Source organism: Acomys minous (assembly GCF_964271855.1).
Source record: "Acomys minous genome assembly, chromosome: 3".
Lineage (NCBI taxonomy): Eukaryota > Metazoa > Chordata > Mammalia > Rodentia > Muridae > Acomys > Acomys minous.
The window spans coordinates 61,413,370-61,429,199 of record NC_140485.1 but is presented as its reverse complement, the minus strand read 5'-3'; the positions used below and the strand labels follow the sequence as shown (position 1 = coordinate 61,429,199).

At 47.5% G+C, this 15,830-nt stretch overlaps 2 protein-coding genes across 3 annotated transcripts in view; one reads left to right on the top strand and one right to left on the bottom strand.

Annotated features, from left to right (window-relative positions):
• Positions 1-9,773, bottom strand: part of LOC311593918 (serine/threonine-protein phosphatase 4 regulatory subunit 1-like) — a 75,806-nt gene extending 66,033 nt beyond the window's left edge. The window contains exons 1-3 of one of the 2 annotated variants that reach the window (XM_084775316.1): positions 9,729-9,752; positions 9,538-9,582; positions 93-243 (exon numbers count right to left, since the gene is read on the bottom strand). In XM_084775316.1, the coding sequence (XP_084631442.1) occupies positions 93-216 (124 nt within the window). In that variant the 5' untranslated portion in view covers positions 217-243; positions 9,538-9,582; positions 9,729-9,752. Of the gene's footprint in view, positions 1-92; positions 244-9,537; positions 9,583-9,728 lie in introns of both variants that reach the window. The other variant, XM_084775317.1, reaches the window with a different exon arrangement.
• A 125-nt stretch (positions 9,774-9,898) lies between these two features.
• Positions 9,899-15,830, top strand: part of RAB22A (RAB22A, member RAS oncogene family) — a 47,748-nt gene continuing 41,816 nt past the window's right edge. Inside the window, exons 1-2 of the mRNA XM_084775321.1 lie at positions 9,899-10,353; positions 11,516-11,595. Coding sequence (XP_084631447.1) covers positions 10,318-10,353; positions 11,516-11,595 — 116 coding nt within the window. The 5' untranslated portion in view covers positions 9,899-10,317. The remainder of the gene's footprint in view (positions 10,354-11,515; positions 11,596-15,830) is intronic.

The following is a 15,830-nucleotide window of genomic DNA, read 5'->3' as shown; positions in this document are numbered from 1 at the left end:
CACCAGGCCCTGACTGAGCAGCCACAGTATAATTGGTTTTAAGTGGAAAGGTGAGGAAAAATAAATACAATAAAACATAGCCAATGAGGTACCTTTATTGGTCCAGACATGAGCAGAGCTGAAGCTGCAGGCAGAATGTTCCAGCACGTCCATCCCAGCAAGCATTTTCATTAAGAATCCGTTCTCCGGGCAGTCCCGATATTTACGACTCTCCATTCAACATGTCATCCTGTCACTATAACTCTGTGTGAGATATGACACCCAGGGCCAGACCAATTATCCACACGATCCAATATTCTGTCTCTGACATAGCACTAGGGGACACTGGATGGAGAGCATGATGGACGTGGTCCACTATGTCTAGGTCTGGCTCAAAATATTAGAAGATTAGTTGACAGAGGCCAAGGTGGTTAACCTTATTCACAAAATTAGTATTTTTTTTTTAAAGGAAGGTACAAAGAAGTAGGGGAACAATCATTAAATGTACGACGGTTTCGGTTTCACTAGCCTGTCTCTGAACAATAGGTTTCTAAGAGTCCTGTGTGATTTGGGGAGACTTGATAAGCTATGACCTATTAGCCATCCCCTCACAGCTGTCCAGAAGGGTTCTTTTCCCTCACAAGTTCCAAGGATGAAGACAAGACCCTACATGGTGACTGCTTCTCCTAGCTAGACTAGCCCCACTCCATCTCCTGACTGGTCACTGGCTTGTTTGGGGAACTGGCCCTCCAGAGTAGGTCCATGTTGACTTAACTTCAAAGCCAAGTTATGCGAACAAAAATTGTCTGCATCAATGTCATCCTCTAACAAGAGCTCTCATAGAGCAAAGCCATCCAACCCAAAATGCTTTACCGGGCAAATCTCTGAGGGGCACTCATGGTTATGTCTAGCACCACGCTCTGGGCTGGCTGCAAAGCCCAGCGTAACTCCTGGGTGGCCATCCTTTCAACACCGTGCATCCATGAAGATTCTTCTATGATCTGTGGCTTTAATCACAGCCTCCAAAACCTGTCAGGACTTATGTCTGTCACTTTTACACTGACGGTCAATGGGAGACATTTACTCAGATCACCTGATTGCTGAGGCCACTGCATCTAAGCAACTCCTACGCCTCACTTTGGTGTGACACATCTCGGCTGTCTGCAGACCCACTGGCTGGGGCAAGATCTAAAGAAGGTGATTTGTCATCAACACAGTACTGATAAATAGAGCACAATTATTTAATGATGCAATGAATTCGCTATTCAGACTTGAGAAACACTCAAAAAGACAGAAAGGGCCTAGAAGGAAGCTACCAGCCTCTGGGGTGGGGAGGTTTCGATCTTCTTCCTATACTATGCCAAAGTACGAAGCAGTTTGACCCAACAGTTGCTTCTCTTTGGCCCATCTGTTAGTGGGTCCCACTTCTCCCAGACAGGAAGAGACTCCTTTATGGACAGATTGGAGTCTTCATGGCTCATGAAGCCTGTGCTGGTATGAATAAGAATGACCCTCATAGGCCAATATATTTGGATGCTTAGTCCCCTGTTGGTGGAGCTGCTGGCGAAGCATTAGGAGATATGGCCTTGCTGGAAAAGGTGTGTCACTGAGGATGGGCTTGGAGGTTTCAAAAGGCAAAGTCATTCCCAGTTAGCTCTGTCTCAAACTGGTGGATTAAGATGTGAACTCTCAGCTTCTGTTCAGGCACCATGCCTGTCTGCCTGAGGCCTCACTCCCTCTAGGATGGCCATGGGCTCGAAGTCTCTGAAACTGTAAGCCTTTGATAAATTCTTCAGTCTGTAAACTGCCTTCGTCATGATGCCTTCTTATAGCAATAAAAGGGTCACTAAGACAAAGGCCAATCCCAGCCCATCCCCCACCCTGCTTCCTTCCATCTTTCCCCTTCCAACACCTAATACTCAGAGCACACCTAGGCACTCCTCTTCAGTATGGGTATTTTGCTTTTTTGAGACATGTTCACACATGTACCTCTGGCTGGCCTGGAACTCACTATGCAACCCAAGCTGGCCTCAAACTCACAGCAATCTGTCAGCCTCTGCCACCTGGGTGCTGGGCTTAAAGGTGTATGTCACCATGCAGAATAACACTCCACTAGCCTGGCTTCTGCATCTAAGATACTCATCCTTGTTGGTGGGGGAAAGCTCTCTAAATTGCTTGGAAAGCCAAAATTTCACACTGTGACCACACTCCACTCTGCACCTACTCCACTCAAATCCAACTTGGCCAGAGAGCTGCTATGAAGACACGCCCCCCTACCCCTTGAGAAGCGCTCTTTACCTGGACACACAAGCAAGAGTGAGGTGTTAGGTTCCCATCTTAGCTAACCCTCTGAAATCAGTAGTGTCCCCTCATGGACTCCAGTGCCCAAAGCACTCTCTTCTAAGTGCTGTCCGGTGCCATCTGCTCTACTAGACCATGGCAGCCAAGGGCAACTCAACTCATTCTGATGGGCAAGAGAGCCACCTGGCCAGGCCCAACTCACATGCTGCCAAAGGCTGGTTCAGAGTTCAGAAACAAGGAGAATGGGTATCTAGCCCTTTCTGTCTAGAGATCAAACAAGCTTCCCACAAGACCCATCTCTGAGGTCCCTCTTCCCTGACCACTGGAAAGCACTATCAACCTCAATCCTGTGTCATACTCAAGTTCTTTATTGGGAGCCTCAGGGTACATGGTACCTGTCCCTTGTCTGCTTTGCAGCTTTATTCACATATCCTTTCTTGAAAGTAGAGCTCAGCTCTAGTCATACCCTGGTTCAAGCTCTCCAGTGGCTCCCACGCCTTCCTAAGTAAAGAGCCAACACTTGACTTTGTAGGGGGCTGAGGAGCCTCTCTGACCTCCATGTTTATCACTCACTGTGTTGGTCCTTGACTTTGAGGGGCCATTTGTGAACTATCTCTTGGGCTTTTTCACATGAAAATCTCCACCTTCACTCCAATCTCACCTCAAGAGATTCAGAGTGTTCCTCAAGCCACTTGACACAAACAGGCCCTCCAGCCCTCCAGGCACTGTGCTGGCACTTTCTTTTTGGCTGTGTTTTGTTTTGTTTTGTTTGTTTCTCCTTTTTGAGAAGTCTCAACAGGTCTAGACCTTGGGATTCTCCCTCACATGTGCTGGGACTACACACACAGACCACCACACCTGGCTGCGCTGGAGCTCCAGACACGTTCACGACCATCTCTCCTCACAGCATCTACCGTGACTGAAACGAAGGCACTGGTGTCTCTGTCACTGGACCCATTCATTCTGGGTCCACCATGCCTAGTGGAGTACTTGAGACACAATGCACCTTTAGAAAAGGTCTGATGAATGATGATGCTGTCTTCACCGGTTAGTGACTGGAACAAATTCTGTGCCCTGGCACCACTCATTAGATTGTATGCATTATTTTGAACAACATATTTGACCTTTCTTCACCCCTTGCCAGCCTTCCTCAGCAATATCAGTGGATTAAAAAGTGTTTACCTCTTACAGAGCTTATACATAGTTTTATTTAACAAAACTTCTGCCAGCCCTAGAGGAATTATATCTCATTTGTTTTTATTTGTTGTTTATGAGGACATGTATATGGACCATGGAGTACACATGGAGGTCAGAAGAAAACCTATAGGTGTTCTCGCCTTCTGCTATGTGGAAGTCCTGGGACCAGGCTGGGGTCAGCAGGCTTGGCAGGAAGCACCTTCAGCCAAGCCATCTTAGCAGCCCTGTAACTGATTAAATGGCTAGAAAAACTCAGGACAGAGCTTCACATGGTTAGTCTTAAAGGGATATGGCTTGGGCTGGAGAGAAGACTGGGCAGTGAAGAGCACACACCATTCTTCCAGAGGCATGGAGTTCAAGTCCCAGCACCTACTCTGGGAAGCTCGCAGCTGACTGTACCTCCAGCTGGCGGATCTGATGCCGCCAGCCTCCACGCACTGCATGCACTATATGCACGTGCACATACCTACATACAATTAAATAAAATAAATGGTGGTTTTGTCCCGCTGCCTGGGTAAGTGATTCTCCTGCCTTGGCCTCTCACGATGGAAGTTCAAGCAAAGCATTCAGAGCCTTCTCTTGCCTGCTCCTTGGACCTGAACAATTACTGCTTGACACGTAAGTTCTTCTCTGGCAGCCTCCAGCCCTACTTCCCAGTAACACCCCACCTTTCCCCTGTACATACCCATTTCCAAGTCTCCCACATTACTGTCAGGAGTAAAACAAAGCAGGCCATCTGGAAAGGCTACCTCTACACACACTTCCCTTCCTCAGCCTGACTAACTCCAGCGTCATCTCCCTTTCCCTCTGGCAGGCTGAATCACTGTGTTCATGACACCATAGCTCTTGGCTCATTCTCTTGCCTGGGCTGAGACACACTGAGTCCGCAGTGACTTCAGTGTCTGCTCCCCACTACTGGAAGCATCTTGGGAACTCCCTGCCCAGCACCTCCCAAGGCCTTGCCTGGGCATGCTGGAGGAACAGGGGAAGCATCTGCTACAAAGAGGAATGACTGTCCTGATGAGGACATCAACTGCATACCATCTTTTTTATGTTCCCCATCAGGGTTAAGACCAACGGGTATTGTGAAGGGCAAAACCCACTTTTGTAAGCCAAGCCTGGTAGTACAGGCCTATAGCTACAGCCTCCAAAGCCTGAGGCAGGAAGATCCTAAGGCCTACAGGGCACATCTTATACTTTCTTGGATAATTCTGGGAGGCCCTGTTACAAATCTCAAAAAGTAAACAAGAAGGTGGGGGCATGATCAGTGCGGAGCACATGCCTAGCATGCAGGGAGCCCTGGGTTCCAGCCTCAGCACCAGGAGGGAAGCAACACTTATTAGTATTGCCACTGTTGTGCTCATTATTACCATCATCAGTAAGGTTTTACTATGTGTATTAGTATTTTGCCCGCATGTACATACATGTACCACATGTATGCCTGGTGCCTGTGGAGTTCAAAAGAGGGTGTTGGGCCCCCAGGGGCTGGAATTCCAGACAGAGATGGACCACCAAGCAGATGCTGAGACTTGACGCTAGGTCTTTTGCAAAAACAAGTACTCTTAACTGCTGAGCCAAGTCTCCAGCCCTGAAAAGCTTTCTTTTCAATTAGATTATGTTGCAAATATTCTGTTCTAAAAACTCCATTAATGTTTCTTTGTCATATGGCTCTACTTTCATTTTATGATGAAAAAGCCACCGACAACATTCTTTTCCTTAAACACAGACAATCTCCAGGACACCCTGACACCCATCTATTTGCCTCATAGCAACCCCAGGGGAATGAGAACGCACTCAGCTGTGAGGGAGCCACTCTGGACTCTTGCCCTACTCATCCACCAAGAGAAAATAATGGATGTCTCCATCCCCAGCAACCACAGGAGACCAGACATCAGTGTGAGTGACTTGGCCAATGTTATTCAGCCATGCAGTGGCCCTCAGACAATATGCTGCTCACTAAACCCAGCAGGAAAGACACCTCATTAGGTGGGTCAGCTCATCCACAGACCACAGATTTCACTGCTCCAAGGAGACAGTTTCATTTCATGGAGGGATCAACAAACCACATGCCCTGAGCCAATCCAGCCCTCTCTTGTAGTGATAAACTTCAACAGCATACATCCAAGCCCATGTACATGCAGATATGCATGTTTGAGGTTTATGGTGTGTATGAGGGGGTTTATGCGTATGTTTATAGAATTTATAATATATGATATACACACACACATATGGGCATGTGAAGTTTATGGGTGTGTTTTGCGTGGTTGGTGGTATATGTAGTTTATGGTATGTGTGTCTGTGTCTGTGAGGTTTATGGGTGTATTTGTGTGATTTATGGTATGTGTTTGTGTGTGTATATATATGGGAGTATGACATTTAAGGGTATGTTTTGTGCGATTGGTGGTATGTGTGGTTTATGGTATGTGTGTATAAATGTGTGATGTTTATGGGTGTGTTTGTGTGGTTCTACTGGTATACGTATGTTCATATGGTTTACAGATGTGTGGTTTGCAGCATATAGGGGTGCATATGTCCTATATGCCTTTGTGGTTTACAGTTCCTGCTAGGGTGTATGTTGGGCGGGAAGGATGATAGTTTATAGGGTATGGGGATGTGGAGAGTGTGTGTGTGTGTGTGTGTGTGTGTGTGTGTGTGTGTGTGTGTCCACGCATGTGTGTGTATGCACACGTACCTGTGTGCGTGCATGCATGTGTGTGTGTGTATGTGTGCGCGTGCATGTGTGTGTGTATGCACAAGTACCTGTGTGCGTGCATACGTGCGTGCGTGCGTGTGCATGCATGTGTGTGTGTGTGTGTGTGTGTGTGTAGTTTATGGTTAGTCTGGTATGCAACTTCAGAGCTTATAGTTGTGTCACATACCAGCCCAAAATTATTATGATATGATCCTTCATGAAAATAAAGATATATCAGTCAATTTCTAATTTAAAGACTGGTCGACAGTCTGAGTTTTGCTCTGCTCTTTAAGTATTAGAATCCTCAACTAGCTCCTGAATTCGCTCACTTGGCAGCAAGATTTTGGTAAAACACAGTTGCCAATGTTTGGATCAAATTCACATTGTAGAAGGAAAAAGCTCAATGGCTGTATTTACGGTTCAAGTTAGCACACTGCCTACACTGTCACAAATGCAGAACAAAGTCTGGAGGTGAAATGCAATGTGCTGTGCTCTGGAAGAAGCCTTTCATTCGAGGCTGAGCAGCCACCATCCCCTCCAGCACTTGGATTCTAAGAGTCTATCTGTATTCCACTGGCTGAGCTAATCCTATTTTCACCAAAGACCCAGACATCATTTACTGGCACCTTGCTTTTCTCACAAATAGAAGCATGCCCTCTCTCAAGCTCCTTCGCTGATACCTCTTGAAAACTAAACATCTGAAAGGAAACATGGTCTCCCGAACACTGACAGATTTCACACAAGGGTCTTTTGAAGCTAAACGCATCTTACAATAACTTACAGCATATTCAGAATTGAAATCCAGCCTTCCAGCTCCTCCTGCAAATGTCTGATCACTTGTGACACTTTCATCTCATTTTAAAAAACCTTTTACTATGGAAATTTTCAAATATGCAAAAATGAAAGGATAGTCCCCAGCTATTAGTGTCTATAAGTATCAGCATTCTGCCATTTTCCAGTGGATCCCTCCTCCCAACGTTTTGTTTACTATTTGTTAGGGAATTTAAAAGCTGATTTCACACACCAAGTCATTTCACTCATGAATGCTTATTTCTGCGAGGGCTCTTTCAAGAAAAACATGATACCATTATCACCGCCAGAGAAATAAATAACACTTCTTAACGTCGTCTAACACCCAATCTCAGCTCAGTGCCTTTCCTTCCCACAGTGGTTCTGTTCAACCAAGGAGCCACATATGCCCACAGGCTGCTGCATGCTCTTGACCAGCCTCTTCGCTCTCTGAGCCCTCCCGTTTCTCATTCATCCAGCCCGGGTATATATTTGAATGTTAACTGTATGGACAGATCTTATCACCATGCTGTAGGCAAACCTGGACACTCAAAGGCCTTTGAAACCCTTAGGCAGAGTCATAAGTGCCCTAGCTCCCACCGGAAACTTTACCTGAGGACCAGAATGGAGACTACCTCCCTCACTGATGCTCTCAAGGGATATCAATTCAACAAGCCAATCCTAGACAGGCCCATCTTTCCTGTGCTGCTCTGGCCTGGAGGCTGTAAATAGTTGAGAAGCGAGGTATCTACTCATCATGCCTTCTGTTTGAGAGTAGCCAAACTTGGTCGAGAGGCATGAATTAATTGGACAAGCTTTGGAATCCATTACTGTTATCAGCGACAATATTAATTTGCACCTAGACCATGCAGGGCATGTGGATAGAAAAAGGAAGGCCAGCATCCCTGCCCACAGGATGCTAAACCCAAGCATCCAAGCATGGAGTCATTGTCAGTGGTTCTCAACCTGTGGGGTCACAACCCCCTGGGGGGGGGAGGGGCAGGGGGTGGCGGTGTCAGAACAACCTTTCACAGGATCACTTATCAGATAACCTGCATGTCAGAAATTTATATTACAATTCATAATTGTAGCAAAATTATAGTTATGAAGTAGCAACAAAAATAAAATTATGGTTGGGACTCACCACAAGATGAGAACCGTATTAAGGGGTCGCAGCATAAGAAAGTTCAGAACCACTGGCCTAGCTAAAGTGCCCAGGGAGATAATAACAACTGATAAAGTAACACCCAGACTGACAGCTGCGCCCAGCTACTGAGTGAAGAGTAAGGTCAGTCTACACAGTGAAGAAAAAAAAAAAAAAAAAAAAACCAAAACAAAACAAAACAAAAAAACCAGGGTCAGAAGGAATAAATTTGCCTTCCTTGTCATTCGTGCCACACTCGAGACATTTCACTGGGCTGGGTCTCAAGCCTTATCTGTGAGACAGGCTAATCCAACTTACTTCCCAGATTAGCAGCCAATATTTCCTTAGTGTTTATTGTGCACAGGACTCATGTCACCTTCTTTGATGGTTTAATCTTCACAAAATCCCTCATTATGCAGCCCTGGCCAACCTGGAACTCCCTATGAAGACCAATCCAAAAAAGACTTATGAGGTGGGCTGCTGGTATGCTCATTTTGCAGATGAGATGACCGGCAAGGCTCTAAGTGGTATGGTGACCTGCCCCAGTCACACTGCAACTAAAGTGACGCCTAAGGGCTGATACTAGGACCAGGCCTTTTCACCACTGACTTTTATTTTCTATCCAAGTGTCATGCTACATTTATAAAGTTGTTCCCCAGCCTCAACCCAGGGAAGAGATAAAGTGTGCTCAGCATTGCAATAGTCTACCAACAATTTTCAGTCAGCATCAACTCCTATCACTGGGGACTTGGGGTTAGGGAAGGGAAGAGGGCAGAAGTCACTCATAGGCCTGGAAGCCCCAGATGACTTTGGGGATTTGTGTTGGCCTCATACACCAGCGAGCCTCCTTGGGCTTAATATTTTTCTGATATATCTTGCTCCCCTCTGGCCCATGAGGGAGATCAGGGAAATACTGGCTATTTCTAGTTCACTTTTGTTAATTCACAGACCCAACAAATGACTTGGGTAGGCAGATGCTTTGCATAGAAAAACCAAGGCTTCATTCATTTGTTAACCACAGATTCGAACTTGTACTTCGAAGGTGGCATCTCTCTAGGCTACTGTCCATTAAAACAATTCCAGAGAAAAAGAGCCTAGAAGGGTCAAGTGGAAAAGATCCACTCAAAACGAGGGAAACAGTGGGCTCCATGAAAAGACGGGGCTGCGCCTACAAGTACAGCTGCGCTGCCCCTCTCTCTAGATACCCAGAAGGTTCGTCCCAGTGTGGGACTTGCTTTCCCTCTCACAGCTCCCACAGCAGCTACAGAAAAGTGACAGGAAGACAAAGTTTCCAACAGACCGAAGTCCTAGACCAGGAGGGTGGGCCACCTGAGGAAGCGGGCTCGAGGTAGACTCGACCTGAGGTTCCCGCCCCGTCTAAGTGCACCCCGACAGTCCACCCAAGGAGGGGCGGGGCGCCCCAACTGTTACTTACAGTCGTCTAAGTCATCCTGCAAGTCCACAAAGTACAGGGGGATCTCTGAAAAACCAAAAGACACGCAAGGAGTTACGCGGGGCTGCGCGGGCGGCGAGTCCCAGGCTCGCGGGGCTAGGGTGGGAGGGGGTGAGACTCCCACGTAGGGGGAGGGGAGCCATCCGGAGCCCCGGGAGTCCGAACCCACTCACCCGCCATCTTGGGATGGGCTGGAGGGCGGGGCTGGAGGCGGAGCGAGACCAAGGGTCACGCCCATCTGTCGTGCTCCGCCCACTCGCCTGGGCCCACTGACCCGCCATCTTGGGACGGGTGGGAGGTGGAGCTAGAGGCGTGGCAACGCCAAGACTACGCCCCACCCCGTTCCTCCCACTCCTCAGCGAAGATGGGGCTGGGGCGGAGCTGGAGGGTGGGGCCACGCTGAGGTCCCGCCCCCTCGGCGCTCCGTCTGCCCGCTAGTGAGCGGAGAGCTGGCCGCCCCGCCCTCGCGGAGAAGGTGGCTGCCGAAGTGGGCGGGGAGGTCAGGTGACCCAGCTGGCGTCCCAAGATGGCGGCGGCGGTGGTGGCCGGGAGGCAGAGGCGGTGTCCGGGCTGTTGAGGTGACTTCGCGGGACAAGCGACCGGTCGGCTGGACCGAAAGGCGACGGCAGACGCACGGCCGCCCGGTGTGCACAGCCGGGGCTGGGCGGTGCGGCAGCGGCGCCGGGGGATGCCGGGGCTGGGCCGGGCCTCTCCCTCCTCAACTTAGGGCGGCGGCGGGCCCGCACCCCTGGTTCCCCGGCCATGGCTCTGAGGGAACTCAAAGTGTGCCTGCTTGGGGTGAGTGGCGGCGAGCCGGGCCCCGAGGGTCGCGGAAGCCAGGTGGGCGGCCCCCAGCACTTCAGGGCCCCTTGTACCCCTTCCCGCCCCGCGCGGGACGCAGCCCCTTGGGACGGCCGGACCACCGGGATATGGCCCATCGAAAGCCCCGAGGTATCGGGGTAGCCCCCAGCGCCCTGGAGCGGAGCCCTTTTTCCATCCACAATGAAGCAGCCCACAGGTAGTTTCTTTACAACTTTGAGAGGGACACCTTTGAAGTTAGCCAAGTCTCTCAAAGTTAAGCCCCCAGCATGTCTTCCGGTTTTATGATCACCCTTGGCCTCCTTTTCAGCAGTATGGGCTGGTTTTTAAACTTTTGGGACATCTTTGACGCTCCTGCAAGAGTTACTTTCCAAAGTTAGCTCTACTCGAATGGAAGGGAGGAGTTCACACCAGGAAGCCTCCAGGACTAAGAAGGTTCAGCTTCCGGTCCTCTCTCCGTACATTGGCCATTTCAGAGCCTTCTGAAGGTCTCCTTCCTGAGTTTCTGGTTTAATGACGGAAAAGAATCCCAACGAGGCGATGTTTTTTGCCCCTCAACAGGGTGGGACTAGGGTTTATTTAAGATTACTCAGGCCCAACTTTAGAACGCATAGTTTACTGGTATATATATTAAAAAGCCACTTTTTACAGGAAGCAAAAACTTATTTCATTTGGGAGGGAGCAAGAGTTCAGTCCTAGAGGTTGAGGGTAAAACTTTGTCCGTGCTAGGCAAGCACTGTGCCTCTGAGCTGTGTGTCCCCCCAGCCTACTTGCTTCTATTTTGTAGCAGGAGCTCAAGAAGTTGCCCAGGCTAGGCTTGAAGCCTGTGTAGCCCCAGCAGGCCTTGAACTTGCCTCAACCTCCCAAATTTTCAGAGCTCACTCAGTAGGCTTAAGAGATCTGCCTGCCTGTACCTCCCAAGTACTGGAATTAAAAGCATTGCACTACTGTGCCTGGCCCCAACAATACATTTTTAAATATATTAACCTCACTCTCTTATTCCTGCCTTGTGTGTCTCAACTTAGGAAATCTACAGCTGAGGGTGCTTTCTCTAAAATCCCCTACTTTATACCACAAAGTAGTTTTGGGTTGATGCAAAGAGGTTAGTTTTTCCTCGATCACCCATCTTACTCTCTTTCAGGATACGGGTGTGGGGAAATCAAGCATCGTCTGGCGATTCGTGGAGGACAGTTTTGATCCAAATATTAATCCAACCATAGGGTAAGAGGACAAGCTTATTTAATACAAATCTGTCTTGGGGTACATAGAAAGTCATTGCAAGCAAAAATGTGTTACCGGTGTAACTCCTGTAGTCTTGTACTCAGTGAAAATTTTGAGTGCCTGGGTTCTTGACATTTCAAAATGACTTGAGAGAATACAGTGAGGTTTGCTGTATCCTAAGAGAATTAATTATCTTCAAACTTTGGAAATAAGAACTTCAAAACAGAAAAAGGAATGAGTTGACACAGGAGTTTACAGACCTAATTACACCCTGAAAGGAAGCAAATGAAAACACACTGACACAGTTGTTTGGGGCGTGTCAATTAAAGTCTAGTTGCAGTCCCTGAGAAGAAGAAGTTGGGTTGGCCCCAGGCCCTCCTGAACCCTGTAGCGCTGGTGACGGAGAATGGACTTGGAAATGTTAGGGGTTTGGGTGCTGGTGGTGTGGTGGTTGGTTGGTTTTTGTTTCTGTTTTTATCAGGTCTCTGGTATCTTTTGATTGTTGAAGTTGACTGTAGAGTTCTCAAAGGTTTCATTATTTTTGATTGGGCATGTGTGTGTGTCGGCATGTGGATGTGTGTGCTGGGAACCAAGCGCTGGTCCTCTGGAGAGCACTACTTTAAATTCTGCGTCACTTCCCCAGGCTCCTCTAGATTTAACAAAGTTCCTTTCTGAGTATGTAAATGTGTAGGGTGGCCATGGGATTAACATTAATTTTTCTCTTTGAGAACTTGAGCTCCTTAGGTCCTGCTACTATGTTACACTTGTACAACTAATTAATGATTAGACATTGTTTATTCTGAAACTCCTTCCAGGCAACTGCTTTCCTATCTTTAAAGAAAAGTTGTGTGTGGCTCATCATTAGGGTGCAATACGGCTTTGTGCTGCCGTAAAGACCGCTCTCTGCCACATAGGCAAAGACTTTACAGCTCTGGGGGAAACTTCCATAAGACTGCCGCTTGAGAATGTGCTATCATCTCTGCGTTTCATACACATTGGAGGGTGTGGTTATGAAATCCAATACTATGTCTGCAGTTAAGATAGTATCCTTCCAGAAAAATTGGGTATGCTCACGTGTGTATCACCTCAGGCTCCTCAAGGCCTGTTGGTACCTGCATTACAGAGTGAAGTGATGAGCAGTGACAAGAAGTGCTGAGGCATCAGGAAGTGACACCTCATTCACACGGAGTCACAGCCGAAAACCCAGAACCCACAAATACTAAGACACCCCCTCCTTTACTATTAACAAGTAGAGAGAAGAACTAAGAGTACTTTTCCTACCTTGGCTCAGTCAGGCTCCCACTGTGCTCATATTTTGCAGGAAAGACTGCAAGCCCTTCCGCCTGTATCCTTGCTTCCTTGTTTCTGCCTTGTGTGAGTAGCAGCCCACATAACTCTCTGGAAGACCCAGGTCTTCCTCGCTTCCTCCCCCGTCCTAGGACTCCGCTGCCATCTATTCCACTGTCTTCTAGCAGCATCACCCCATCCCCAGTGCTCCTGCTGCTTATGCTGGAAGAGAACCTACCGCTCTCTCAGCTGCTCCTCTCTGTAGCCCATTGCGTTGCCAACACAGTCCCACCCACCATGTCACTAAATCTACTTCTTTGGGTACTAGTCCCTAGGAGCCACCGCAAGCCCGGTGGGGTTTTTTCCCCCTTTTCTTTTTTTCTTTCTTTTTCTTTTTTCTTTCTTTTGTTTTATTCATTTATTGGGTACTAACCATATGTCAGGTGTTCTGGGTGCTGGTGATTTAACCCTGGTGTCAGAAAACTGTAGCCTTGTTCTCTGCCTTCTCTTCATAAATAAAATGCTATTGAACAGTCACACCTGCCTCTACTGTTCCCAGGCTCCTGCCCAAAGGCAGAAGTCCTGTGGCACGGAGACTGTGCCACAGGGTCTATCTAGCCCCGGCAGGCCTAAACTTACTTTGTGGCCAGGCTAACTCAGTCCCGTGCGTGCTGGGAGCACAGGCATGAGAGACTCTCACGTTTAAATATTGAGAGATGAGTGGATTATACTTTGCAGAAAGTTAGGCGAGTGTTTTTGAAAGGAAGTGTGCCCGATACTAGTAATGAGAGGTGGAAAAAAGTAATCTGAACAGCCCTAGCAGACTGAAGGACTGAAGATAGAGGAGGAGGCAGGAGGCTAGCAAGGTCAGAAGACAGAGAGTGAGACCTGCAAGAGTGGCCAGCAAGACGATGGGACAGGCATCAGGCATGGATCCTTAAAGATGGGGAAGGCGCTGATAAGACAGATGCAGACCAGGTCTGATGGAGTAAGGCACCTTTGTCTTTGGTTCCTTCATCCACACTTGGCCGCACTCTTTCACTGGTACCTCTTGAGCTCTCCTACTGCTGAAGGAAACATTGGGCTTCTTCAAACCGTCTCCTCCTTTTCATTCCTAAAGCACCCTTTTCACAGTGTCACTCGACCCAAAGCCACCTAAGAACCAACCGGGAATAGCTTCTATTCACCAGATAGCCTGTGTCCTCAGGCAACGCACAGAACACCTGGGAGCTGTACATGCTGTGACCATACTTCGCCTGGGTAGGGAGCTGGACTAGCATGTCCCCAGATATTGAAATTAAGCCTCTTCCTCCCAGCGAGCAGCAAAGCACAGGTTCTCACCCAAACCCCAAATTGTCACCTGACATGGAGGCTTTCAGCGTGTAACACAAACAATAGGGTGCCTCAGAACTGCACTCCACCACTTGCTAGCCACTTAGCCCATGGCAGTTAAATCCATAATCTGTTTTTTCAACAAAGTAAGCATTGTGACAGGACCACCTCCTTATTTTGAGGATTCAGGATAATGCAGGAAAGGCGTTTAGCAGAGAGCTGGGGTTGTTAGGGCTCAGTAGATGATAGCTATTATTCTATCTCGGTGTTTTAATTCTTTTCCTGTATGTTTCTATGAGCTATGTGCCCAGTAGGCTTGATCTTTCTCGCTAGGAAAGTTGAAGGCAGGAGGATGGCAAACTGCAGGCCAGCCTGGACTACATAACAAGATCCTCTTTTAAAAATGGAGGAGGGGACACTCACAAGAAGAGTAGTTTTACAGAAAAGAATGGAGTTATAGGCCTTTTAAGTTAATCTAACAGCCGTGTCTACTCTGACCCATTTCTTAGAGGCAACCACTGTTGCCATGGCGTGAAGCTATTTTCTGATCTTTCCTCCAGATCTCCTCACAAGCACACATACACTGCGCCCCCTCCTCCCACTACCACCACCAATTTTAGGCATCATCTACTGATTTTCTCTTTAAAATGTGGAGCCTAGCTGTCCTCTCCACTCCTGTCCATTTCCCTTCCCTCCATTTTGCTATTGCAGGTCTGTCATTGAAGCATAGCACAGTTTAAATGCATGTTTAAGTGTGCACCCTCACACTAGGGCGGCTGTGTATTTCCCAGCTCTCCTTGGATTTCGTTGTAGGCTTGACTCACTTCCTTAATCTCTGTGGGGCTGCATTTGCATATTGGAACACTCTGTGAATCTTATGGGAAGGTGATTGTGTCTTACCTGTGGAGTCTTACTACCGGAGGTGATTGTGAAAACATGTTGTAGAAGGGCGGGCCCATTGTGCTTCAACCTTGGCCTGTTGGCTGGTCACTCTCACTACCTCGCACCTGTCAGTCTATCATCTGTGCACTAGAAGTTCTTTGGCTGTGTCTTGCAGTTATGTGTCATTCTGTGACAAGCCTTTGTGCTCTCTGAACAATCTTCTAGTGAACAAAGTTCCCATTTTGAATCTGTCCACCTCTCATTGCTTGATCTCTGCAGCTCCACCCTTGCGCCTACCCCAGGTAGCTACAGAAGTTTCTACCAGTCTGTTTAAATGTTCAGATAAATACACTTTTCAGATAAATATACTTCTGATAATATTTTGTCTTGAAGTTTTTTCTTTTTTATTTCCTTTTGGGGGGAGGAGATTTACTCATATTACTGTATGTATTACTAGCGTGTACCTTTATATTAATAAGTAGTTTTCCATTGCATGGAATATACCAAAATATAGTCATTGGCTAATTAATAAACATTAGACTTTACAGATTTTGTTATGAATAAAGTATATCTATTTGGACAAAAATTTACTTTCAGGTATATATCTAGAGTTCTGTTTTCTAGAAGTGCCATTTCTGGACCATGCAGTAAATATTTGTTGTTTTGGTGTTTGATGGATGGATGTTAACAAAACTGTGTGCTTAATAGGGGTGTTTGTATGGCCCATTTTTCTG